At 37.1% G+C, this 21858-nt stretch overlaps 1 protein-coding gene across 5 annotated transcripts in view; it reads left to right on the top strand.

Moving 5' to 3' along the window:
* Window positions 1-21858, top strand: part of CERS6 (ceramide synthase 6) — a 303793-nt gene that overhangs the window by 31125 nt on the left and 250810 nt on the right. Inside the window, exon 1 of one of the 5 annotated variants that reach the window (XM_070240589.1) lies at window positions 7778-7940. In XM_070240589.1, coding sequence (XP_070096690.1) covers window positions 7882-7940 — 59 coding nt within the window. In that variant the 5' untranslated portion in view covers window positions 7778-7881. 5 annotated transcript variants of the gene reach the window in all.

Raw genomic sequence — 21858 nt, forward strand, 5'->3', positions numbered from 1 at the left:
TTGTATTTAAAATGAGTTTCTTGTGGGCAGCATATAATTGGTTCTTATTATTTTGAAAAATTCTGACAGTCTTTGTATTTACATGGGTGTTTTAGATCCTTTACATTTAATATAATTATTGATATGATTGGATTTGGATATGCTATTTTATTGTTTGTTTTCTGTGTGTCCCCTCTATTATTTGTTCCTCTTTCCCTCCTTTCCTGTCTTCTTTTGGATAATTTGAATCTATCCTTTTAATATTCCATTTTCATTTATCTATTGGCTTTTTGGATCTGTCTCTTTGAAAAAAATTTTTTTTGCTGGATGCTTGAGGGTTACAATCTACATACCTAAACTTTCATAGTCTGCTTAGAGTTAGTATTGTACTACTTCAAGTAAAATGTACAAACCTTACGAAAACATAGGTTTCTTTATCCTCCCCCACTCACTTTTATGTTATAGTGATGATATGAATTATATCTGTATATATTGAAAGCCCTACTAAATGATGGCATAATTTTGCTTCCAACAATTGTATACATTTTAAAGAACTTGGGAAAAGTAGCCTTTTGTATTTTCCCAGATTTTTACCATTTCCGTTGTTGTTCTTTTTTTTTTTTTTTTTTTTTTTTAAAGATTTTATTTTTTCCTTTTTCTCCCCAAAGCCCCCCGGTACATAGTTGTGTATTCTTCGTTGTGGGTTCTTCTAGTTGTGGCATGTGGGACGCTGCCTCAGCGTGGTCTGATGAGCAGTGCCATGTCCGCGCCCAGGATTTGAACCGACGAAACACTGGGCCGCCTGCAGCGGAGCGCGCGAACTTAACCACTCGGTCACGGGGCCAGCCCCTCCGTTGTTGTTCTTGATGAAGATCCAGGTTTCTTTCTGGTGTCATTTGCCTACAGCCTAAAGCACTTCCTTTAGCATTTCTTTTAGAGTAGATCTGACAAAAATGAATTCTCATAGTTTTCCTTTGTCTAAAAATGTCATTATTTAGTTTTCTTTCCTGGAGGACATTATCAATGGATATGGAATTCTAGGTTGGCCGTTTTTTCCTTTTGGCACTTTAAAGATATTGTTCCACTGTCTTCTGGTCTCTCTAGTTTCTGATGAGAAATCTCAGTCATTCAATTTATTGTTGCCCTGTTTATAATGTGTCATTTTTCTCTAGCTGCTGTGACTGTGTTTTCTTTATCTTTGCTTTTAAGCAGTTGATTATGATGTGTCTAAGGGTGGTTATCTTTGAGCTTATTCTATTTAGAGTTTATGAGCTTGCATTGATAAATTTGTCTTTTAACAGTTGAGAAGTGTTTGGTCATTATTTTTTCAAATAGTTTCTCTGCCAATCTTTTTCTCCTCTTTTTCTGGAAGTCCAGTGACACGAATACTACAAGTTTTTAATATTCTCCTACAGGCTCTCCCGAGGCTCTGCTTATTTTTCTGAAAATTCTTTTCTCTTTGTTCTTCAGATTGGATAATTTCGCTAACTCTTCAAGCTCACTCACTCTTTCCTCTGTCATCTCTGTCCTTCTGTTGAGCCTTCCAGTGAATTTTTTATTTCAGATATATTTTTTATTTCTACAGTTTCCACTTGCTTATTTTTCTGGTTTTTATTTCTCTGCTGAGAAAGTCTATCTTTCCATTCATTCCATATCTTTATGGAGGATATTTTAATATGTATCCTATGGGTCATCTCAGGGTTGGAATCTGATTGTTTTTTCTCTTAATGTTGCTCATATTTTTCTAGTTCTTTGTATATGAAATGCTGTTGTTGGATTGTATCCTGGACATTGTATATGTTATGCTATGTAGATTTGGGGTCCTATTGTAATCTTCTGAACAACATTGTTTTTTGTAGGCAATGAAAGCAGTTAGATTCAGACTGCATTTCTGTCTCACCTTCTGTGAGTGATCGTTCTAATATTAGTTCACTTTTCAAAGCCTTTGCTATGCAACTTGCTTTCTGTCCCATGCATGTGCCTCTAGTCTGAGACTTGGGTGCTGGTTTCAGTCTTAGTTCAGTTCTTGGAGCCTTTGTGATGCTGCTTTGAGTCTGTCCCATGAATGCACAGCTCAGGGTGAGGCTGGGAATTGTGTTAGTTTATGTAGAGAATTGCAGGATTCCCTTTGCCACCTTCTCTCCATGATTCCCTCCATACTCTGCCCTGCAAGGGTGCTTTTCCCAGGTGCCTCTGGCCAGAAAGACAGGGTTTCATTTGGAGATTTACCTGCTCACGCTGTGGCACTACTGCTCTGTTGCTCTCTGTGGAGCTCTGTGACAGGGTCCTGCTCCAGCACAAAGCTGAGAGAATAGAATAAAATAAAATGAAATAACCTGGCAATTCACCTCCTTTAGATAGCTTCTCTAAGTTTTGACTCTTCTCCACAATTTACATTTTTTTGTTCACTTTTCAGAGTCCTCAGGCAGTTGCCTTTTGTGTTGTGTCCAGAGCTGTTATTAGTAAAAAGCAAGAGAGAAAGGCAGTAGTGGGCTTACCCCATCATAGAGGAACTGGGGCTCCCAGCTTCTTTTTGTTTGTGCTTCACCAAGGATCTCTGCACCTCGAAGGGGAGAATATATGATGGTAGTGAACACGATGCCAATATATTTTGCAAAAGAGCTTGCAAAAAAATCTATATTTTGCTAATAAATGATGGTTTGGCATCACGGTAATGTAAATCTGTAATTTCCTTTCTTCAACTGTTTTATAAGATATGGGTTGTATTAATACTCTGTGCAGGGGGGTAACGTTTTCTGAGAGGGAAATTTGAAGTCCAAAAGGAATAGGGGGATATAGAAGCAAACAGTGTTGAAGAGGTGAGGATAGAGGCTTCTAGTCTGCGGGGAGTTCCTCATCACCCTGAGCTTGGAGTCTGACCGACTCCAGCTAATTGCCACTATCACCCTCTCTTCTCAAATGGCTGTTGGAAAGAAAGCAGGGCTAACACTTGTAGCAAAGAAGATTATAAGGAGGAAAAGAAGATTAGGTCTAAAAGTATTTAAAATTAAGGTGTGATTCTACCTTCCTTGAAATAGGACTTTGAGCCCACATTTGGCTGTATTTCAGCAAGAAAATGGTCTTTTAGTGTTTACTTTGAACTTAATTTAGAGGGACAACTTGGCTTCTTTATATTTGACTTTAGAATGTGGTAAAAGCAACTCCTATAATCCTATCACTTTCATTCATATATTAACTGTATTCTATTTGTTCTCCTTATTTAACTTTATTGTGTTTTTTTTTAAAATCATGAAAGTGCTAAATTCTTATTTTAAATATTTCAAATAAGAAGAAAGTATATGAAGCAAAAAAGTGAAAACTTACCCCCTGGGGGTAAGTATTGTTAATAGTGTTTCAGGAATTTGCTGGTTTCTTTTATTGGGATGGGGGACATAGTTGAAATTATTCTATATTAAAAAAACTTTTGTCCTGTCACTTAAGATGATTTTATATAGCCTAAACATTTTCACCATTTTTTCGTATCATTTAAAGACCTTTCCTTAAATGTAATTTTGTTTTAATTTTTAAAAATTATTTATAGGAAACTATTGAAGGATAGAAGGTGAGTGTTAAAATTTCCTCTTATCTGTCTTCTCATTTCCACTCCCTAGTGGGAGCCATTAACAATACTATTCCTTTTTGTGTGTTTCAGAAATGTTTTATGTATAAAAATATATTTATTATTCTATAAAGCAGCTTATACTTTATCCATTTTTTCTTTTTCTGAATATGTAAATATTATTAGAACATAAATATTTCCGCATTTGTTAAAGACTCCTTGCAAACATAATTTTTAATGACTGCAAAATTTATATTCTCTTGAAATTGCTTTCCATTTTCCTTACAGTACTTTTAAAATGAAGGGATGGTGTTTTTAAATAAGTCGTAAGAGCCTCTCAGACCCATCTTATCTGAAACATCTGATCTCTTCTAGCCATTTTAATAAGATAACTTGTGAAAACACCTGGTCTGGACCTTGGAATGAAGTCATTAGATAAGTTTATTCTTTTGCCTCCTTTTTTTTTTTTAACTCTCAGCTACCAGGTGAGGGCGGCTGCAGATCAACAAGGATAAGCATCAATTTGAGATGAATGCTGGTAACCAATATGCATGACGGTCTTATTGTGAACAGAGCGCTTGGTATTAAATGGCTGTTGTCAAAGCGATAAGATAAGGCTCCTGCATTTTACAAGACACTCAGGATAAATACTTAAACCTCTCATCGTGTAACATACAGAAGAGATTAAATTGATATATTGAGAAAAGAAAACAAGTTGAGGAAAGGATCTAGAAAAAAATCAATTAATTTGTTACTAGCAAGAGAGTGGTGTCAGGACTGCTCAAACTAAGGATGAATCCTGCCTCTGACCTCCAGCTCTCCTCTTCCAGGCGGAACTGCCTCATCTCTACAATGAGAATATGATTAGTTATTTTCTAGGGTTTTGTGAGGAATCAGTGAGAGCTCAGTGAATGTTTTCCGTCATCCTTTACCTTCTATGCTCTGATGCCTCATCACTTTTCCATTGCAGCAATTCGGCCATTGTAGTTAAACTGTTATCTACTGTTTGCTCTTTATCAGTCCCTCCTGGCTGGGAGGTAAACTCTGGAGAGTGCGCAGACATGGGTCTATCTTATTTCCCAGCAAATTCTCAGTGCTTATCTTTTTTTTGTAGAGCTCAATGGTTAAGTGCCTGAACTCTGGACTCAGACAACCTCAGCTCTCACATTTATTAGCTCTTTGACCCTGGGCTGGTTACTCAGTTTTCTTATCTGTAAAATGAGGACAAAAATGTTGTCTATCTCTTTGGGTTATTATGAGGATCAAATATGTTAATATTTAAATTAGAACATGTGCCTGACACACTAAATGCGTGTTAAACAAAATACACAATAGTTGCTCAACATCTGTTAAATGAGAGAAGAAAAGGTCTTTATTGGCCGTCTCCAGTGAGCTGGGTGGAAGACAGTTTTGCAGATGCTGTGTCCCCTGGAATATTGTCATTTTTTGCTTCGGTTCAGTCATGGCTGTGGCACATAGTGTGGCGCTTGGGATAACTGAACTCTCATGAATAAAGTGTCCTCATTTGGAGCAAACTGACCCAGAAATGTAGTCTTATACTTGTTATGGTCTGACTCTCAGATGTCTGAATTATATTTAGTCAAAGCCAATTCTAGTATTTTATTGATAGAACAGTAAAAATTAATTGCTTTTATTTTACTCCTCTCTACTTTCAAAGTGTTTTATTTTAAGACAAAACAATAACAAATCACCTGGGCTTTTCATGTTCAAGTGCTTAACTCAGCAGGGGTCAGAAAGATTACTGAGAGTTGCAAAAATGCAGAGTGTGCTTTTCCGCTGTCAGATTGTCCCTGTCCCCCAGGTCCACTGTGTGCTTCAGGGTCTATGTATGGAAGCAAAAGCATGTCTGTTAAAATGATCAGACAACAAAGACAGCAAAATAAGCAGAACAAAACCTTCCAGAGGGACCAAAGGGCCAGTCCTTATAGGTCTTGAATCTGGTTGCAATGTCTAAAAATAGTTTTGTGTTTTGGAGTATGATATCAAGAGCACTGAAATTTGAAATTGAGAAAATTAAAAAGAATTCTTCTCCCAAAGTAATTTTGACTATGTCCTACTCATTAATTATGACAATATATGCTTTGTAGTTTCCAGTGTGTTCTCACATACAGTATCTTAATCTTTGAGGGGGGACCTTATTGTTTCCATTTTGATTTTGCCCTCTGCATTCATCCAGTGCCATGGTTATGTTACTTTATTTATTTACATTCACCTGCTACAAAAATTCAATATATACAAAAGATATTTGGCAAATCTTAAGTCTCCATCCCTCTGTGTCCCCCAACCACCCAGTTTGTCTTCCTGAGGCCACCATTTTTTATGTATATCCTTTCATTGGTATACTTTGCATTTATAAACATACACATACATTCTTCCTCTTGTCCCCACCACCCTTCATGAAAACTAATACCATATTCTCTGTTGAGAACCATGCTCTTTTCACTTATCATGTATCATAAAGATTGTCCCGTGTTGGTGCACACAGACCTGCCACATTCTTTATGCCAATTGCTTAGTGTTCCACTGATTTAATAAATCTCCCACTAGAGGACACTTAAGTTGCTTCCATTCTTTTGCTATATAAAAACTACTGCCGTAGATAATCTTATACATACATCATTTGACACATGTGCCTTGGTATTAGTATAGTGGTTTTAAACATTATTTGGTTGACAGAAGACTTGGGAGCTGTAATGTTCTTTGCAGAACAGCACTATGAAATAGTAAGATATTATATAAAATAACTAAGGATTTGTGCTAGAGTAGAGATTGTCTTATCCTAGACTAGTATAGTGAAATGGTTGCAGGTGCTCCAGGTTTAAGGTAAAAATGTTAAGAAAGCCCCTTGACCCCATGGGAGGGGGTCCTAGTCTGTTGGGTCCCCATACTATCGTCCACACCCGGGACACTCCTCCACAGTGTGTGTTGAATTGATAGTGGGCACATCACTTTATTTCTCCACATCTTACCTGCCTGCTCACAGGGTGGCTCTTGGAGTCCTATGAAATATAAAAAAAATTTCTTTGTATACTTGAAAGGACTGAGTGTAAGATATTGTTATTTGTATAGTACTTAGTTATATCGTGTTTCTCATCTTATTTGTTCCTAGTAGCAGCCCTAGATTTTAGAGGAATCTAGCATGATCAGAAAACACATGTTTCACATAGAAATTTTCTAGATTAGCTTGAGGTTTCCAGTTAAATTCTGAAAGGAAAACTTTATTTTCAGCTTCATGGCTGCAAGGTGGAGTTTGGACCCAACCCAGACTTTTTCTGACAGTTTGCAAGCATCATTTTCAACATTGATTAATGTACATTAGATGGTGATATTTTTAAACTATTAGGTGTTTTCCTCTGCTAAGAATCCTCAAATGTGTGTGTGTGTGTGTTGACCTTCTTACTGCTATTTGCACTTATTACCTCTCAGGCTGAGAGCTGTTAACTCATGCCATCAATATGCCTGCCTCTAAAGGTCTCCTGTCCCCACTCTGCCATTTCTAATCCAGTGTAGACAGAGAAATCAGACCTGGATATTCATAATTATGTGTAACGTATAAATACACTGCTGTGAATCATGGTCTAAAGAGCACATGGGTTGCCTGGAAAGCTTCCTCTGAAGAAAGCCAGTTAGAATACTTTTTAAAGGAAATAAAGTATAGTAGACAGAGCAGATATTCTAAGTATGGAGACGGTGACTGAGTTGTTTGTTAGAAACAGTTGTATCTAGTCATAGTAGAAGTCATTTACTTGGATTTAAAAATTCAACAAATGTTGACTGAATACCTTTTATGTACCATGAGGCAGTTAGTAAACCATGAACAAATAAAATGTGTGAGGTGTTGGTAAGTACCATAAAAACAAATAAATAAGGAGGGAAGGAAGGAAAGAAAGAAAGAAGGAAGGAAAGAAAATAAAGGAAGATAGATACCTGAATACATGCCTGAGAGGAATGGGAGGACTGTAGGTAAGCTTTTATGTAGGTGGTCAGGAGAGAACTCTCTAGTAAGGTGACCTTTGAGCAGAGACCTGAAGGAGGTGGGGGAGCCAAAAGTAAGTGCAATGGCCCTGAGGCATTGCTTGACCTGATCCACACAAAGGGGGTCAGTGTGGGTGCAGCAGGGTGAGCCATGTGGAGAGCAGGAGGAGGTGCATGTGGCTGCAGGGCTGACTGGGTAGGGCCTTGGAGACCCCTGTGAGGCCATTGGCTCTTGCTCTGAGTCACATGGGAAGGCATGACTAGGTTTTGAGCAGCCATGACCAGAGCTCACAGACTGGCTGCGGTAATGGAGCTCAGATGCCAGGAAAGCAGTTAGGAGAAGACTCATGAAATCCAGAGGACAGATGACGGTGGCTTCGAAATATCGGAATCTAAGGATGCTTGAGTAAGTGGAGGAGAGCCGCTAGGGAGGCCCTTGTGAATAATGATGGAAAACTGCAATTGATTTTAAATGGAAGGCTCCTGGTGCCATGCAGGCCTCCTGTGCCCTTCCTGCCCCAGGAAGTACTTCCCAATGGGCTAGTCTGCTAGCCACTGTTTTCACTTCGTCGTTTCTTCCCTAGCAGAGGAAACCTCAGAATAAAAATATTTAAATTTTATTTATAGGCTTCCATTTTATAAACATCACAATTCTGAAAATAGTCATATTGCTGAAAGACTGGCCAGCATTTGAAACCCCTTTCTAAGATTCTCAATAACCTCCTTTCAAAATTTAGGGCATTTTTTCCTTTCTAATTGCCCTCCACCTTGACTCCTCAAAGCTCCTCTTCTGCTTCCATGATTCTGCAGCTTTTTAGGTCATCCTATTGCTATGTTTTCAGTCTTTCTTTTTTCCCTCACCCTCAATGTGTGTGTCCACTAAGGTCACACCCTCTACCTTTTGCTCTTCTGTTTTTTAAGTAGTCTCTGGGTGAATTCGTTACCTCTTTAGGTTAAACCATCCTTGGGCAGGGGTCACGGATCCCCACCTCCGGCTCTGACATGTCAGCTCTATGTTGGTCTATATTTTATCAAAACTTGCTCCTTGTCCCCATTTCTCTTATTGGTACTTCCATTCTTCTTGTCTCAAAACAGAGCCCAGCCTGATACATTTTTCTGCTCCGTTTCTTTCCAATCTGTTTTCAAATCTTAGCCTTTTTTTGGAGTGTCTTTCAGGTTTATACTTTCTTCTCTCATAATAGATGCTACATAGCCCCAGTGTTACCATTTTATTTCTGGATTCCAGCCACAGCCTGTGAGTGGCTAATTTTGCTTCCAGCCTCCCTCAGCTCTAGTCCTTCTGACATAACAGTGGTATTTCAGTCAACAAATATTTACTGAATGCTTATTGTATGCCAGGCACTGTTGTAGGCACTGGGGATATAAAACAGGCAGTTAGCCTACCCTTTAGGAGCTCACATTCTAGAGTGAGGAGCAGACAGTGAAGTAAGTATTGTAGAGGAGGAAGACATTTCCTCTACCCACTCTAGGTCCTTCTGGCCAGACAACGAATTAAATTCACATGGGACAGAATAACAGGTGAAAATTAAACAAAGCATTATAACATGTATACATGGGAGACACTCAGGAAAACAGAGCAACAGACCAAAAGGGCAGAGGTTCCCATCTTAAATACCACCCTCAGCTAAAGACAACGGAGGATGTTGGGGGTGGGAGGAGTCACTTATGGGAGATTACCAGAAAAGCACAGTAAACAAGAGTAAGGTTGCAGATTTAAGTCCTTGCCTTGTGCATTGATAAGAGTTTCTAGAGATAAGGTCATCCCCGCTTCTTCCTGGTTCAGAGAGGGAGATACCTTTACAGATGGAGATTACCTTTACAAATGTAAACGTGTCTTGCAAAGGGTAACTTCTACTTTTGAGAGTTTCTCTCATGTCTGCAGTTTTTGAAAGTAACCAGCCCAAAATAATCCTCTTACCAAAGAGATGTATCTTGGGGTGGCCAATTCCAATCCCCCATAGTATGTAGAGAAATACAGTCCACTCTCTGTATCCACAGATTTTGTGTTGGTGGTTGCTTGAATCTATGTATGCCGATGATTATGGAGGGCCTACTGACTGTATGTATTTATTGTACTACACCATTTTACATAAGGGACTTGAGCATCTACAGATTTTAGAACCAATACCCCACAGATATGGAGGGACGACAGTATATATGTTTGTTGGTGTTTGTGCTAAGAGGAGGAGAAAAAAGAGAGGGGTAGGGGTAGGGGTACAGAGTGTCAGATTGGGAAGAGATTTGCAGTTTAAAATGAGGTGGTTAGGAAGGTCTCACAGAGAAGGTGACAAAAAATTTTTTTATTGACATAAAATATGTATAACAAAATTTTACCATTTTAATCATTTTTGAGTGTACAATTCAGTAGTGTTAGTATATTCACATTGTTGTGCAATCATTATCACCATCTATCTCTAGATCTTTAGCCTCCCAAACTGAAACTCTGTCCCCATTAAACAATAACTTTCCATTTAGCCCTCCCCCCAGCTCCTGGTACCACCATTCTACTTTCTTCTATGTAAACTTGACTACTCTAGGTACCTCACATAAGTGGAATCATACAATGTTTGTACTTTCTTGTCTGGCTTATTTCACCTAGCATAATATCTTCAAGGTTCATCCATGCTGTAGCGTGTGTTAGAATTTCCTTCCTTTTTAAGGCTAAGCAATATTCTATTGTATGTGTGTAATACATTTTGTTTATCCATTCGTCTGCTGGTGGACATCTGGCTTGTTTCCACTTTTTGGCTCTTGTAAATAATGTTGCTATGAACATGGGTGTACAAATATCTCTTTGAGTCCCTCCTTTCATATATATCTTTGGGATATATACCTAGAAGTGGAATTGCTGAATCATATGGTAATTATGTATTTAATTTTTAGAGGAACTGCCATATTATCTTCCACAGTGGCTGAACCATTTTATATTTCCATAAGGTAACTTTTGAATGAAGACCTAAGGGGGTCTTCATAGCTAGAGAGTCAACATAGACTTGTACAATAAATGCTTGTCGATAGGTTGATTCTGTACTTGTTAGTGAGGTTGATTCTATACTTGTTAGTGAACATTTTATGGTAGTTTATATAGGCGATAAAATTAAGTAGGTCTCGATCACACCTGTTTCACTAGAGTGTCTAAATTAGCATTTTAAAAGCCGAAATCCAAAGGGCTGTCTTTATATTTGCTGTACCATTTTTTTTTTTTAATTAGCTTGCCATCGTGGAGACCGAAGCATGCCAATTAAGCGCTTATCCAATTATTAGAGCTTCAGAGAAAAGCAGTGGATTAGGAATTCTTCATGTTAATGTTATGAGTTACTTAAAAAAAATTAACCACAATTTGCAAAGTTTTAAAGCATTTAAGATAAATACATTCATTTAAGTCTCACATCAAACACTGCAGGAACTGAATTCTACTCAATGTGAGTTTTCTGCTAGCTCATGTCAGTTCATGCTTTCTAACTATATACACTAACTTTAGATCCTAGGTATATGCCATTATTTTGTGTTACATTATAGGGCCTGGAAATGATTCAGTGGGTTGTTATGAGCAAGCCCTTCTGTATCAACATAATTAGATAATAAGCATCTTGCAGCCACTACCAAGAATAAAAAATTGTTAAAATTTTGCCACTTTAGGTTATCTTTTATCATAAAGGAAATAGGACATCACGGATAAAATTTACTTGGTCCTTCGTCTCCCGTCTCATTCCTCTCTCCCATCCTAAGGTCAACCACTATCATGAATTTAGTGCCTCTCCTTCTAGTCTATTTCTTATACTTTTGCATATTTAGGTATATAGTTATGAATTAAGTACACTATTATTTTATTACTATTTAAAAAGTTTACCTAAGTGTTACTGTAGTTATCTCCACAGAAACAGGACCAATAGGAGATCCATATATGTAAATAAAAAGATTTATTATAAGGAATTGTCACATGTAATTATGGAGATTGAGAAGTTTCAAGGTCTGCAGTTAGCAACCTGGAGACCCAGAGAGCCAATGGTGTAAGTTCCAGTCTAAGTTTGAGTCCAACGGTAGGAAAAGACCGATGTCACAGCTCAAAGACAGATGGAAAGAGAGAAAATTTACATAAACGATATAGTTATCGTATAACCTGCTTTTCTGAGGCTTCTTTTGACATGGATCTAAGTTATTTTTTTTTTTAAAGATTTTATTTTTTTCCTTTTTCTCCCCAAAGCCCCCCAGTACATAGTTGTACATTCTTCGTTGCGGGTCCTTCTAGTTGTGGCATGTGGGACGCTGCCTCAGCGTGGTCTGATGAGCAGTGCCGTGTCCACGCCCAGGATTCGAACCAACGAAACACTGGGCCGCCTGCAGCGGAGCGCGCGAACTTAACCACTCGGCCACGGGGCCAGCCCCCGATCTAAGTTATTTTTTAACTGCTACATAGTAATTCTGTTTTATGAGTATAGGATTTAATTTGTCCGTTTACTTTTTGATGAATAAATGTTTTTGTACATTTCATCAAGCATATAGTAAGAACTCTCTAGAAGGAGCAGCCCCCTTTGGCAGTAGGCTGTTATTGAAAGAGTATCGCACATTTACTGAGTACATTACGACTGAGTGAGACACATCAAGGTGTAAGAGGTAGGGCGCAAGTGTTCCAGACACTGAGGGACGCAGTAGGAGCACAAGGACCGGTTGCTGCCTTTGAAAGGCTCTGAATCCAGTTGATGAGTCAGACTCCAGGGATTCATGGGCTAGACTTCCAGGGACTCCAGGATAATTTGCTCCTACTTTTGCTACTTATGATGCCGTTAACCAACAGACTCTTTGTCTTAGTTCAAACTCCTCAAAAAAGAAGATCTAATTGGGCAAAAATATAGTAAATTTCACAAGGAATGTAATGTTTCATTTTAAAGCAGATTTGAGTCAATTAGAATGCTAACTTTCCCTACTGTAGAGTTTTAGTGGCTAAAAAATTAGGCTCATTTCTATTATTGACATCCTTCTCTTCAATTAAATATATTACTTAGGTTGTAATATATATTTTTCCCAATGGATTGATTTTGAAATAATTAATTTTGAAATAAATTCAAACTTACAGAAAAGTTCCCGAATGGAACAAAGAACTCCTTTACCCCCAGATTCCCCAATTGTCAACATTTTACTGTTTTTGCTCCATGGTGTGTGCTCTGTGTGTGTGTGTGTGTGTGTGTGTGTGTGAGTGATCATTAGTCTTTTTCTTAACCTTTTGAGAACAAGCTGCTGACATGATGTCCCGTCCCCTCTAAGCACTTCAGTATCTGTCTCCTCCAAACAGGGATGTTCTTCTATATAACCAGTACACAACACTCCAAATCAGGAAGCAAGCTTTTGTGCTACACCACCATTCACTTCACAATGTAACATTATAAACTCAACAATGGCTCTTTTCCCTTTCTGGTTCAAGATCCTGTCCAGGAATATGTACTACATTTACTTTTCATGTCTCTTTAGGCTCCTTCAGTTTGGAAAATTTCCTCAGTCTTTCTCTATCTTTTGTATCCTTGACAGCTTTAAAGAGTACAAGCCTTTAATACTGTAGGATGTAGGATCTTTCTGATATTTCCTCCTGACTAGGTTCAGTTAATGCATTCTGTGCAGAATGCCACAAAAATGATGGTGTATTCCTCCCAGGGCATCATAATGGAGTCACAAGATGCTGCTTTGTCCTACCACTCGTGATATTAACCTTAATCACATGGTCATGTTGGTGTATGCCAGGTTTATTCATATTAAATTTACTATTTTCTTCTTTGTAATTGATTAGTATTTTAAGGGAAGATTTCCCCAAATGTTGCTAACATTTTGCCCCTCACCACCCACCAGCATCCATTGACAATTCCCACCTGAATCAACCACATCTTTATGACAGTTGCTGAATGGTGCTTCCTATTTCCATCAATCTTTTTGCATTTATTAGCTGGCATTCTGCTATAAGAAAGATCCCCACCCACCCACCCACCCCAGCCATTCCTTCCTTCCTTCCATCCTTCTTTCCTTCTCTGGGAGGGTTCTTTCAGGTTCGTAGCTATTGGATATTTTAAGTTTGATATTCTTGATACCGTACCTTAAGTACTCTAGAGAATACGTACTAGGTAATTTAACACACATGTAACAAGCGGCCTGACATAGAGCTCGTGCCATCTATTCTTAGACAGTTGCCTATTTAAAAGCCTGAAGGCACTTGGTTTTGGTTTCTTATTTGCTCTCATCTGTCTTCTATGATTGACCCTGATCTACTGTGTTCTAAGTGTACGGTAGAAAAGAAAGATGCCTCCTGCCTGGGAAAACACCGAGCTGATAAATCTTTTCTCACTAACTGCTGGCCATAGTTTGGAAAACATCAATTTACAATAGGATTGTGACTTCAGTGTTAAAATAAATTCATAATTTCAGGGCAGTTAGTATGATATCTGCAAGAAATCAGCAAAATCTATGTAAAATAGCAAAGCCTTCTGAGTTGAAACAATTGAGTTGTGCTAAGTTAAAATTGACAAATGATGCATAAAAGTTCGGTTTTCTTGCATCCTCAAGCCAGCATGTTCTTTCAAATCAAATTCATTTTCTCCCTGGATAAGGCTTGAAGGAACACTTCCAACTCTGCCTCCAAGTCACCCCTTTCCTTTTAAGCTTCTGTCCTTCTTTAAGCACCATCCTTTCTGTACCCTTTCTGTAGATACCTTAGTGTCTCAAATCAGGTTACTATCAAGTGTTTTTAGATTTAGGGGCCATTTTGGTCCTTTAGGTAACTTTATATGTCTCTTACCTATCTTGGGTTGATTTCGGAGTTCACTTTTTAGGTGGTAATTTTAATGGTAATCCCTCTTTATTGCTATTAGTGCTTTGCAGACGTACTGGCTACAAAAGAATTCAGACTAACTCACTCTTGGTAGAGTCTTTCTTCATCCTCCAGGACTGATTCTCTACCCTCACCTGGCTTCTGAAAGTGCCTCTGCTGACTTGACCAAATGCTCTCTTTTACTGAACATAAAGTCAACATTTTTAAACAGTTTCACCACAAATGATATTTCTTAAATTACTTCTTATAAAATGACAACAATAAAACACATGGAGAGCAACAAACAGTTTCTCTCTTTTTATTGTAAAATCACCTAAGCTAAAAATCACCTTTAATTCTATCCCATTAGGACAATTTATTTCATTCTTGAACACATTCATGTATTTACAGCACTTATTTTCCACTTATATTTTCATATATTTATTCCAGTCTCCATATTGGAAAATAATGGGTCTATGAACCAGATAACATTTAGAACAGTGATGACCAGACCAGTGTTCTGGTCCTGCTTCCATCATTAAGTAACTCTGATTCTGGGAGAAGTACATGCTCTGGGCCTTAGGGTCTTCATGTTGGATTAAGTAATCTCAACATCTGGCTTTTATGGCCTAATTATATTTTGAATGTTGGAGGAGACTGTAGTAACAGATGATGAATTTCATATTTGTAGAGTACTCAGCTGTACTGATACAGTGTAGTGTAAAGACTGTTTTGAGGGCAGACCAAAGGCTTTCCTTCCAAGGACAACTGCGTTTAATAGATTTGTATGGTTTTAGTTTCCATACTGTTTATCTCTATTTCCTCCTGTGTTAAAAAAAGGGTAACAATAGCACCATACCCCTAAAATATAATCGCACGAAAAATTAAGAAAAGGATCTTATCTTAAATATGTAAGTAGAGTACTTGATATTTTACAATAATTGGTAGAAACAGCAATTATTTCTATAGGAAAAAATATGCATATTGGTAGATAGAAAAAAAGACATTAGCTTCACCTAATCACAGATTTATCCCTCAGCAGATTTAAGTAATTTATGTAAACATTTCCTCTTATTTTACTGTGTATCAAATGCAGATGGAGAAATTTTTTCTATTCAAAATGGATGGGATTCTTGCACAGTGAATTTACTGAAGACAAAGCCTAGAGTCTGATACTATGTGTTCAAAGAAGCATTCTTTTTAGTCCTTCTCAGGAATTCTTAAGTGGTTTAGACAGCAGTTTTCATGCCATATATTTAAATTAAGAGAACACAGAGGCTCCTTAAAGGCTAAATTGCTGGCACCCAACATGAAGAAAATGTGAAAATTGAACTTAAGCTATTGTGTGAAATTTTTTTTTTTTTTGAAGATTTTATTTTTTTCCTTTTTCTTCCCAAAGGCCCCCGGTACATAATTGTATATTCTTAGTTGTGGGTCCTTCTAGTTGTGGCATGTGGGACGCCACCTCAGCGTGGCTTGATGAGCCACGTCTGCGCCCAGGATTTGAACCGAGGAAACACTGGGCCACCTGCAGCGGAGCACGCAAACTTAGCCACTGGGCCACGGGGCTGGTCCCTATTGTGTGAATTTTTAAAAAATAGAAATGAATGATATATAGTATATGTCTTTTAGCTAGCTTGACAGTTTTGGGGGAATAGTAGTAAGATCTTTCTTCTTTAAATTATTTTATTTTTTCAATGTAATACGTACGTGTGGCTAAAAAATTATCATACAGAGAGCTTACTTATAATAAAAAGCAATATTTTCCAGGTTTTTTTGAAGTTTTTAAACATATATAAAAATTGAAAGAATAGTATAATAAGCATCTATTCCCTTCACATATATTCAAGTTAATATCTAATTAACTTTTTGTTACATTTGCTTTCTCTCTCTCTGTATATATGTAGTGTATATATATAACACGTGTGTATGTGTACATATATGTGTTGTATATGTTTTTCTTGAATCTTTGTTTTCTTAATCTTTGTTTTCTTAATCTTAAAAATAACTTATAACTTATAGATATCATGATATTTAACCCCTAAATACTTCAACGTGTATCTCCTAAGAATAAAAACATTCTCCTCCTTCATAATCGTGATACTAGATCACAGACAAAATTAATAATCCTATAATATCATCTAATAACCAGTCCATATTAAAATTTTCCAAATTGTCTCCAAAAAGCCTTTAAGCTTTTTATTTATTATTTTTTTTAAACCTGGATCCCATCAAAATTCCCACAATGGTGATGAGAGAAGCAACCACTTTAAATTCTTTCAACTGTTTCTTCTGGAATTTACCTCCAAATCACTAAATAATATGCTTATAGAGGTACTTCTTAAATAATCAAGTGATACCTAATACGTTGACATTCTGCTCTAATAGCCGAGGATTTAACTTTTTTATGATTTCCCAACAGTCTCTTCCCCCAGCCTACCTATGTCGTTTTTATCACTATTTGTAGTTAAATCAATACTCAGTGTTTATATTATCATCCATCTGTAAGTATTGTTCTATAAAACCAAGAATTATGATACCATTTCCTTTCTTGTTTAGCTTTTTTCCTTATTCCTGGAGTCTATGATTTTTAAATTTATAGTGCTTGCTTTTTCTACCATCAGTATAGCCAACCTTTATTAAGGGCTTCAAGTGCCAGGTAATTTCTAAGTGTTTTACATGCATTGACTAATTTAATCCTCACAACAATCTGTGATATGGGGATTATTACAGGTGAGGAGCTGAGGAATAGAGATAAGCTAAGTGGATTGTCCAAGGTCGTACGTATAATTGCTAAGTGATGGAGCAGGGATTTGAAGGGAGGCCAGCTGGATAGAGGCCATGCTCTTAATCACTTTTCTATTCTCTCTCTCCACATATTCAAACAGAATATTCAGTTTCTCAAATCTCCTTTATTCTTCCTGCTTCCCTCCATCCTCCTTTCTAGTCCAGATTAATTGATTTTCTAGATCTGCTACACAGCTGTCTTCTTTTAGGTATTTTTTTTAGATATTAATTGTTGTCTTCGTTTGTCTCCTGGTTGGATCCACTGTTTCCTTGATCCTGTCCCTTCCTCTTTTCGTGGTTTACATCTGCATTTTGCTAGAGCACGTCAGTAAATAACTTCCTACAACAAGATGTTTAAAAAAGTACATCTTCTGGATCCTTGTATTTCCTCCTTTTATTTGCTTTTCTTATCTATCTGTCGTCTCCCTTTAAATTGATAGTTTGTCTAATTGGAAAATTCTGGGCTAAAAATCTTTTTCTTTTGAAATTTTGAAGGCATTGCTCTGTTTTCTTTTCGCTTCCAGTGTGGGTGATGAGAATTCTTCTACCAGTCTCATTCTCTCTCCTTTGTATGTCTTATTGGTGTTCTGAAGTTTCACAGTGTTGGACAAGACTTGGTTTTGTTTTGTTTTGTTTTTTTTAAAGATTTTATTTTTTTCCTTTTTCTCCCCAAAGCCTCCCGGTACGTAGTTGTATATTCTTCATTGTGGGTCCTTCTAGTTGTGGCATGTGGGACGCTGCCTCAGCGTGGTTTGACGAGCAGTGCTGTGTCCGCGCCCAGGATTCGAACCAACGAAACACTGGGCTGCCTGCAGTGGAGAGCGCAAACTTAACCACTCGGCCACGGGGCCAGCCCCTTGGTTTTGTTTTCCATCATGCTGAGCATCTGTGGGCTGTGTCAGTCTGAGGACTTACAACCTTTAGCTCTGGGCAACATCTGGTGTTGTTTCTTTGAAAGTGTCTTCTTTTCATAGTCCTTGTTCTTTTCTTCTGGAAATAAAACTCTTTCCAGTTTACTGGAGTTTCTTAATTAATTCTCAGTGTTTATTTCATACTTAAGAGGGTTTTTTTTATTGGAATATAATTTATATATAGTAAAATATATCATTTTATTGTACAGTTCCGTAAGTTTTGACAAATGCGCATAGTACTATAACCACTATCACAATCAAGATTTGTGTCCACATTAGGCAAAAGGTGGAAGCAACCCGTGTGTCGCTTGGTGGGTGATTAGATAAACAAAATATAGGATATATCTACATATATCTCATACAATGGAATTTTATTAAGCCGTAAAAAGAAAGGAAATTCTGACACGTTACAACATGGATAAAACTCGAGGACATTTTGCTAAGCGAAATAAGCCAATCATAAAAGGACAAATACTATATGATTCCATTTATCTGAGGTCCCTAAAGCAGTCAAATTTATAGAGATAGAAAATAGGATAGTGGTTACCAGGGCAAAGGGAGGATGAGGAGTTATTGTTTAATAGGTAGAATTTCAATTTTGCAAGATGAAAAGAGTTTTGGAGATGGGTGGTGGTGACTGTCTTAACAGTGTGAATGGACTTAATGCTACAGAACTGTACGTTTAAAACTGGTTAAGATGCTAAAATTTTTGTTGTGTGTATTTTACTGAAGTTAAAAAAAAATGAGATAGGACAATCTCATCACCCCCACCCCGCAGTTGCTTCTCTCTCATAATTCTAAAATGACTTCATCTTTTTCGTCTACATTCTGGAATATATCCATGACTTTTTTTCCAGACCTATTAGTTTCTTGTAAAATTTCAGCAATCGTAACCATATGCTAAATTTCAAAGTGTTTTCATATTTTCTGATTGTTCCTTTTTTAAAGAACCTTGATCATATATCATGGATACAGTATCTTCTTGAATTTCTATGAGAGTATTCATTAAAAGATTTTTTTACAGTTCTCTTTTATTTTCTTCTGCTTCTTCTGGGAGGTCAATTTGTTACTGTTGGTTTATATTTTTCTCTCATTTTTATTTTGCAGTCTTTCCTCAAATGTTTAGTTCTCTTTGGTTGTCCCACATATTTGAGATTGGCACAATAAAAAGTTAATTGTCAGCTGTGTGTACAAGAATGCAGTCTGCTGACTTTTTCAAAAATAAACTTTTTATATTAGAAGAGTTTTAGATTTACAGAAAAAGTGTGAAGATAGTACAGATATTTCTACTATGTCCCAACTACTGTTTCCCCTATTGCTAATGTCTAACATTAATGTGGTACATTTGTTACAATTAATGAGGGGATATTGATACATTATTATTAACTAAAGTCCATACTTTATTCAGAATTCCTTAGCTTTTTTTGTCTAATGTCATTTTTCTTTTCCAAGATCCCATTCAAGATGCCATATTACGTTTAGGTGTCATGTTTCCTTAGGCTCCTCTTGGCTGTGACAATTTATGACTTTTCTTGTTTTTGATGAGACAGGTTTGAGGAATGTGGTGGTGAATTTAAAACCTTCAATTAGGGTTTGTCTGATTTCTCATGATTAGACTGGCCTTGTGGGTTTTGGGGAGGAAAACCACAGAGACAAAGTGCCATTCTCATCCCATTGTATCAACAGGTTGTACCACTGTTGAGGTTCACCTTGGTCACCTGGCTGAAGGAGTGTCAGCAGGGTTTCTCTGCTGTAAAGTTGGTCCCCCTTTTCATACTGTTCTCTTTGGGAAGAAGTCACTATATGCATCCACACTTAAGGAATGGGGAGGATCTATTGACAGTTAATTCCCAAAATGCTACAATTTCTTCTTAGAGGATGCTTCAGGTTTTTTTCTGGAAGGAGACACCAAGTTTTGGTCATTTTCTGGGCGTTCTGCTTACAAGGGTTGGATGGGAAAGGAACTTCTGTTCTGCATACAGAGCTTCACGTAGTGCTCGATGTCTAATCTCCCTCTACAGCACCTGTCTTTGCTAAGTCCCGAGAATGAACTTCTCTGGGGCTGATCAGCTCTTGTCTACCCTACTGCCATCTCCCTGGGAATACTCCAGGCTATGGTTTCCTTTGCTTGCCTCCAATGAGTAGCTCTCTTAATCTGTCTTACAGAAATTTGTTGTTGAAAATTTTTGCTCATAGTTCCTCCTCCCTTATCTCAATTGTTTTTTTTGTTGGTTCTATACACACCATTTTCATTCCTTTCCTATCATTTTAATGGGGTCATGGATGTCAGAAGACATGAAAATAAGAGATCAACCCACCATTTTGAAAATGAAGTCTTTTTTGAAAGTTGTGATTTTAAAACATAAGGTAGTATAATTACTACCTTTCAATATTTGTAATTTATTCTAGGAATAATAAAAATATAACATTATAATAGTTTCCTGCCAGTGGTGTAAAAATATCATTCTGATCCTCTAGATTGAAATGTGAAAAAATAAGATAGAAAGTGTTATGGAAATTGAAACTAGCCTAGTCTGTGTTGTTGGTTTTAAATTGTCTGATAGGTTGTGTGTTGTCAGGAAAAAGGAAATTTTGGAAAGGGTTTGAGAAGAGGACGAATAAGGCTGAATGGAACAATTGCATTGAGGAAGAGTTTTCCAAGTCTAAACTGGCATAGATGGAAGGAAAGGAATAAGAGAAGTATGAAGTTAAACGATTGCTGGTGGGATATAAAAATATCTACTATCTAGTCTTGTGAACTTTAATAAAGTAAGATTTTTTTGTATTTTTAAAAACTATTTATTTTGGATAATTTTAGATATACTGAAAGGTTACGCTAATAGGGTACCCTTCACGTACCTTCCCCCTTAACATTTTGCATATTCATAGTGTATTTATCAAAACTAAGAAATTAACATTGCTATAATACTATGCACTAAACTACAGACTGTACTTGTAATTCATCAGTGTTTCCACTGATGTCCTTTTTCTATTCTAGGATCCAATCTAGGGTATCACATTGTGTGATTAATTTATCTTTAAGTCAGAAAAATTTTTATTTGAGCCACATGCCTGTCAGTGAGCAATATATAGCATACATATGTTTATATTCCTGAGTTCTGTCCCTTTCAAATGCTCTTTTATGTAAATAAATTATAATTGCTCTGTATTTATAACTCACTGATTCTGAATGTAAGCTTTGGGTGGGCATTCTCAAAATGAATTTTGTAACATTGAGGAGAAATACTTCAACCTTATCTTAAAAATTCTGATTCAGGAATTGTTTTAGTTTTAACTTTTAAAAGAATACATTTTATTTATGGTATTGTGGGTGGGACATGGACATGTATATGGTGGTGCTCTGTCAGTGTATAATGCTTCAGGGCGTTCTCATTTGTGAAAAGTAGGACTTGGTAACTAAATTAAGCAAGAGGTGGAACAACCTATTTAAAGGCTCCATGAGAGTCAGGAATTCTGAGTTCTAGTCCCAGATCTGCCATTTATTGTTGGATGCTAATATGTAAAGTTGAGGAAAGTCAGAGTTGTATTAGACAACTCTGTGCTGGAACTCACAGATGGTGTAGTCTCTGCCTTAGTCCTGTGTTTAAATCTTTTCACAATGCCTGTGACCAGATATGTTTTGGTCGAACGCTTCTAATGATGAGTGTTCTGGTTATCTAGTTATCTCTTGCTATATAATGACCCACTTCAAAACTTAGTGTCTTAAAACAACAATTTATCATTATTTCTTATGGTCCTGGGCTTGATTGGCTCAGCTGGGTTGTTCTTGGTTGGAGTCCTCATGCAGTTGGAGT

This window comes from Equus caballus, chromosome 18 (genome assembly GCF_041296265.1).
Source record: "Equus caballus isolate H_3958 breed thoroughbred chromosome 18, TB-T2T, whole genome shotgun sequence".
Taxonomy (NCBI): domain Eukaryota; kingdom Metazoa; phylum Chordata; class Mammalia; order Perissodactyla; family Equidae; genus Equus; species Equus caballus.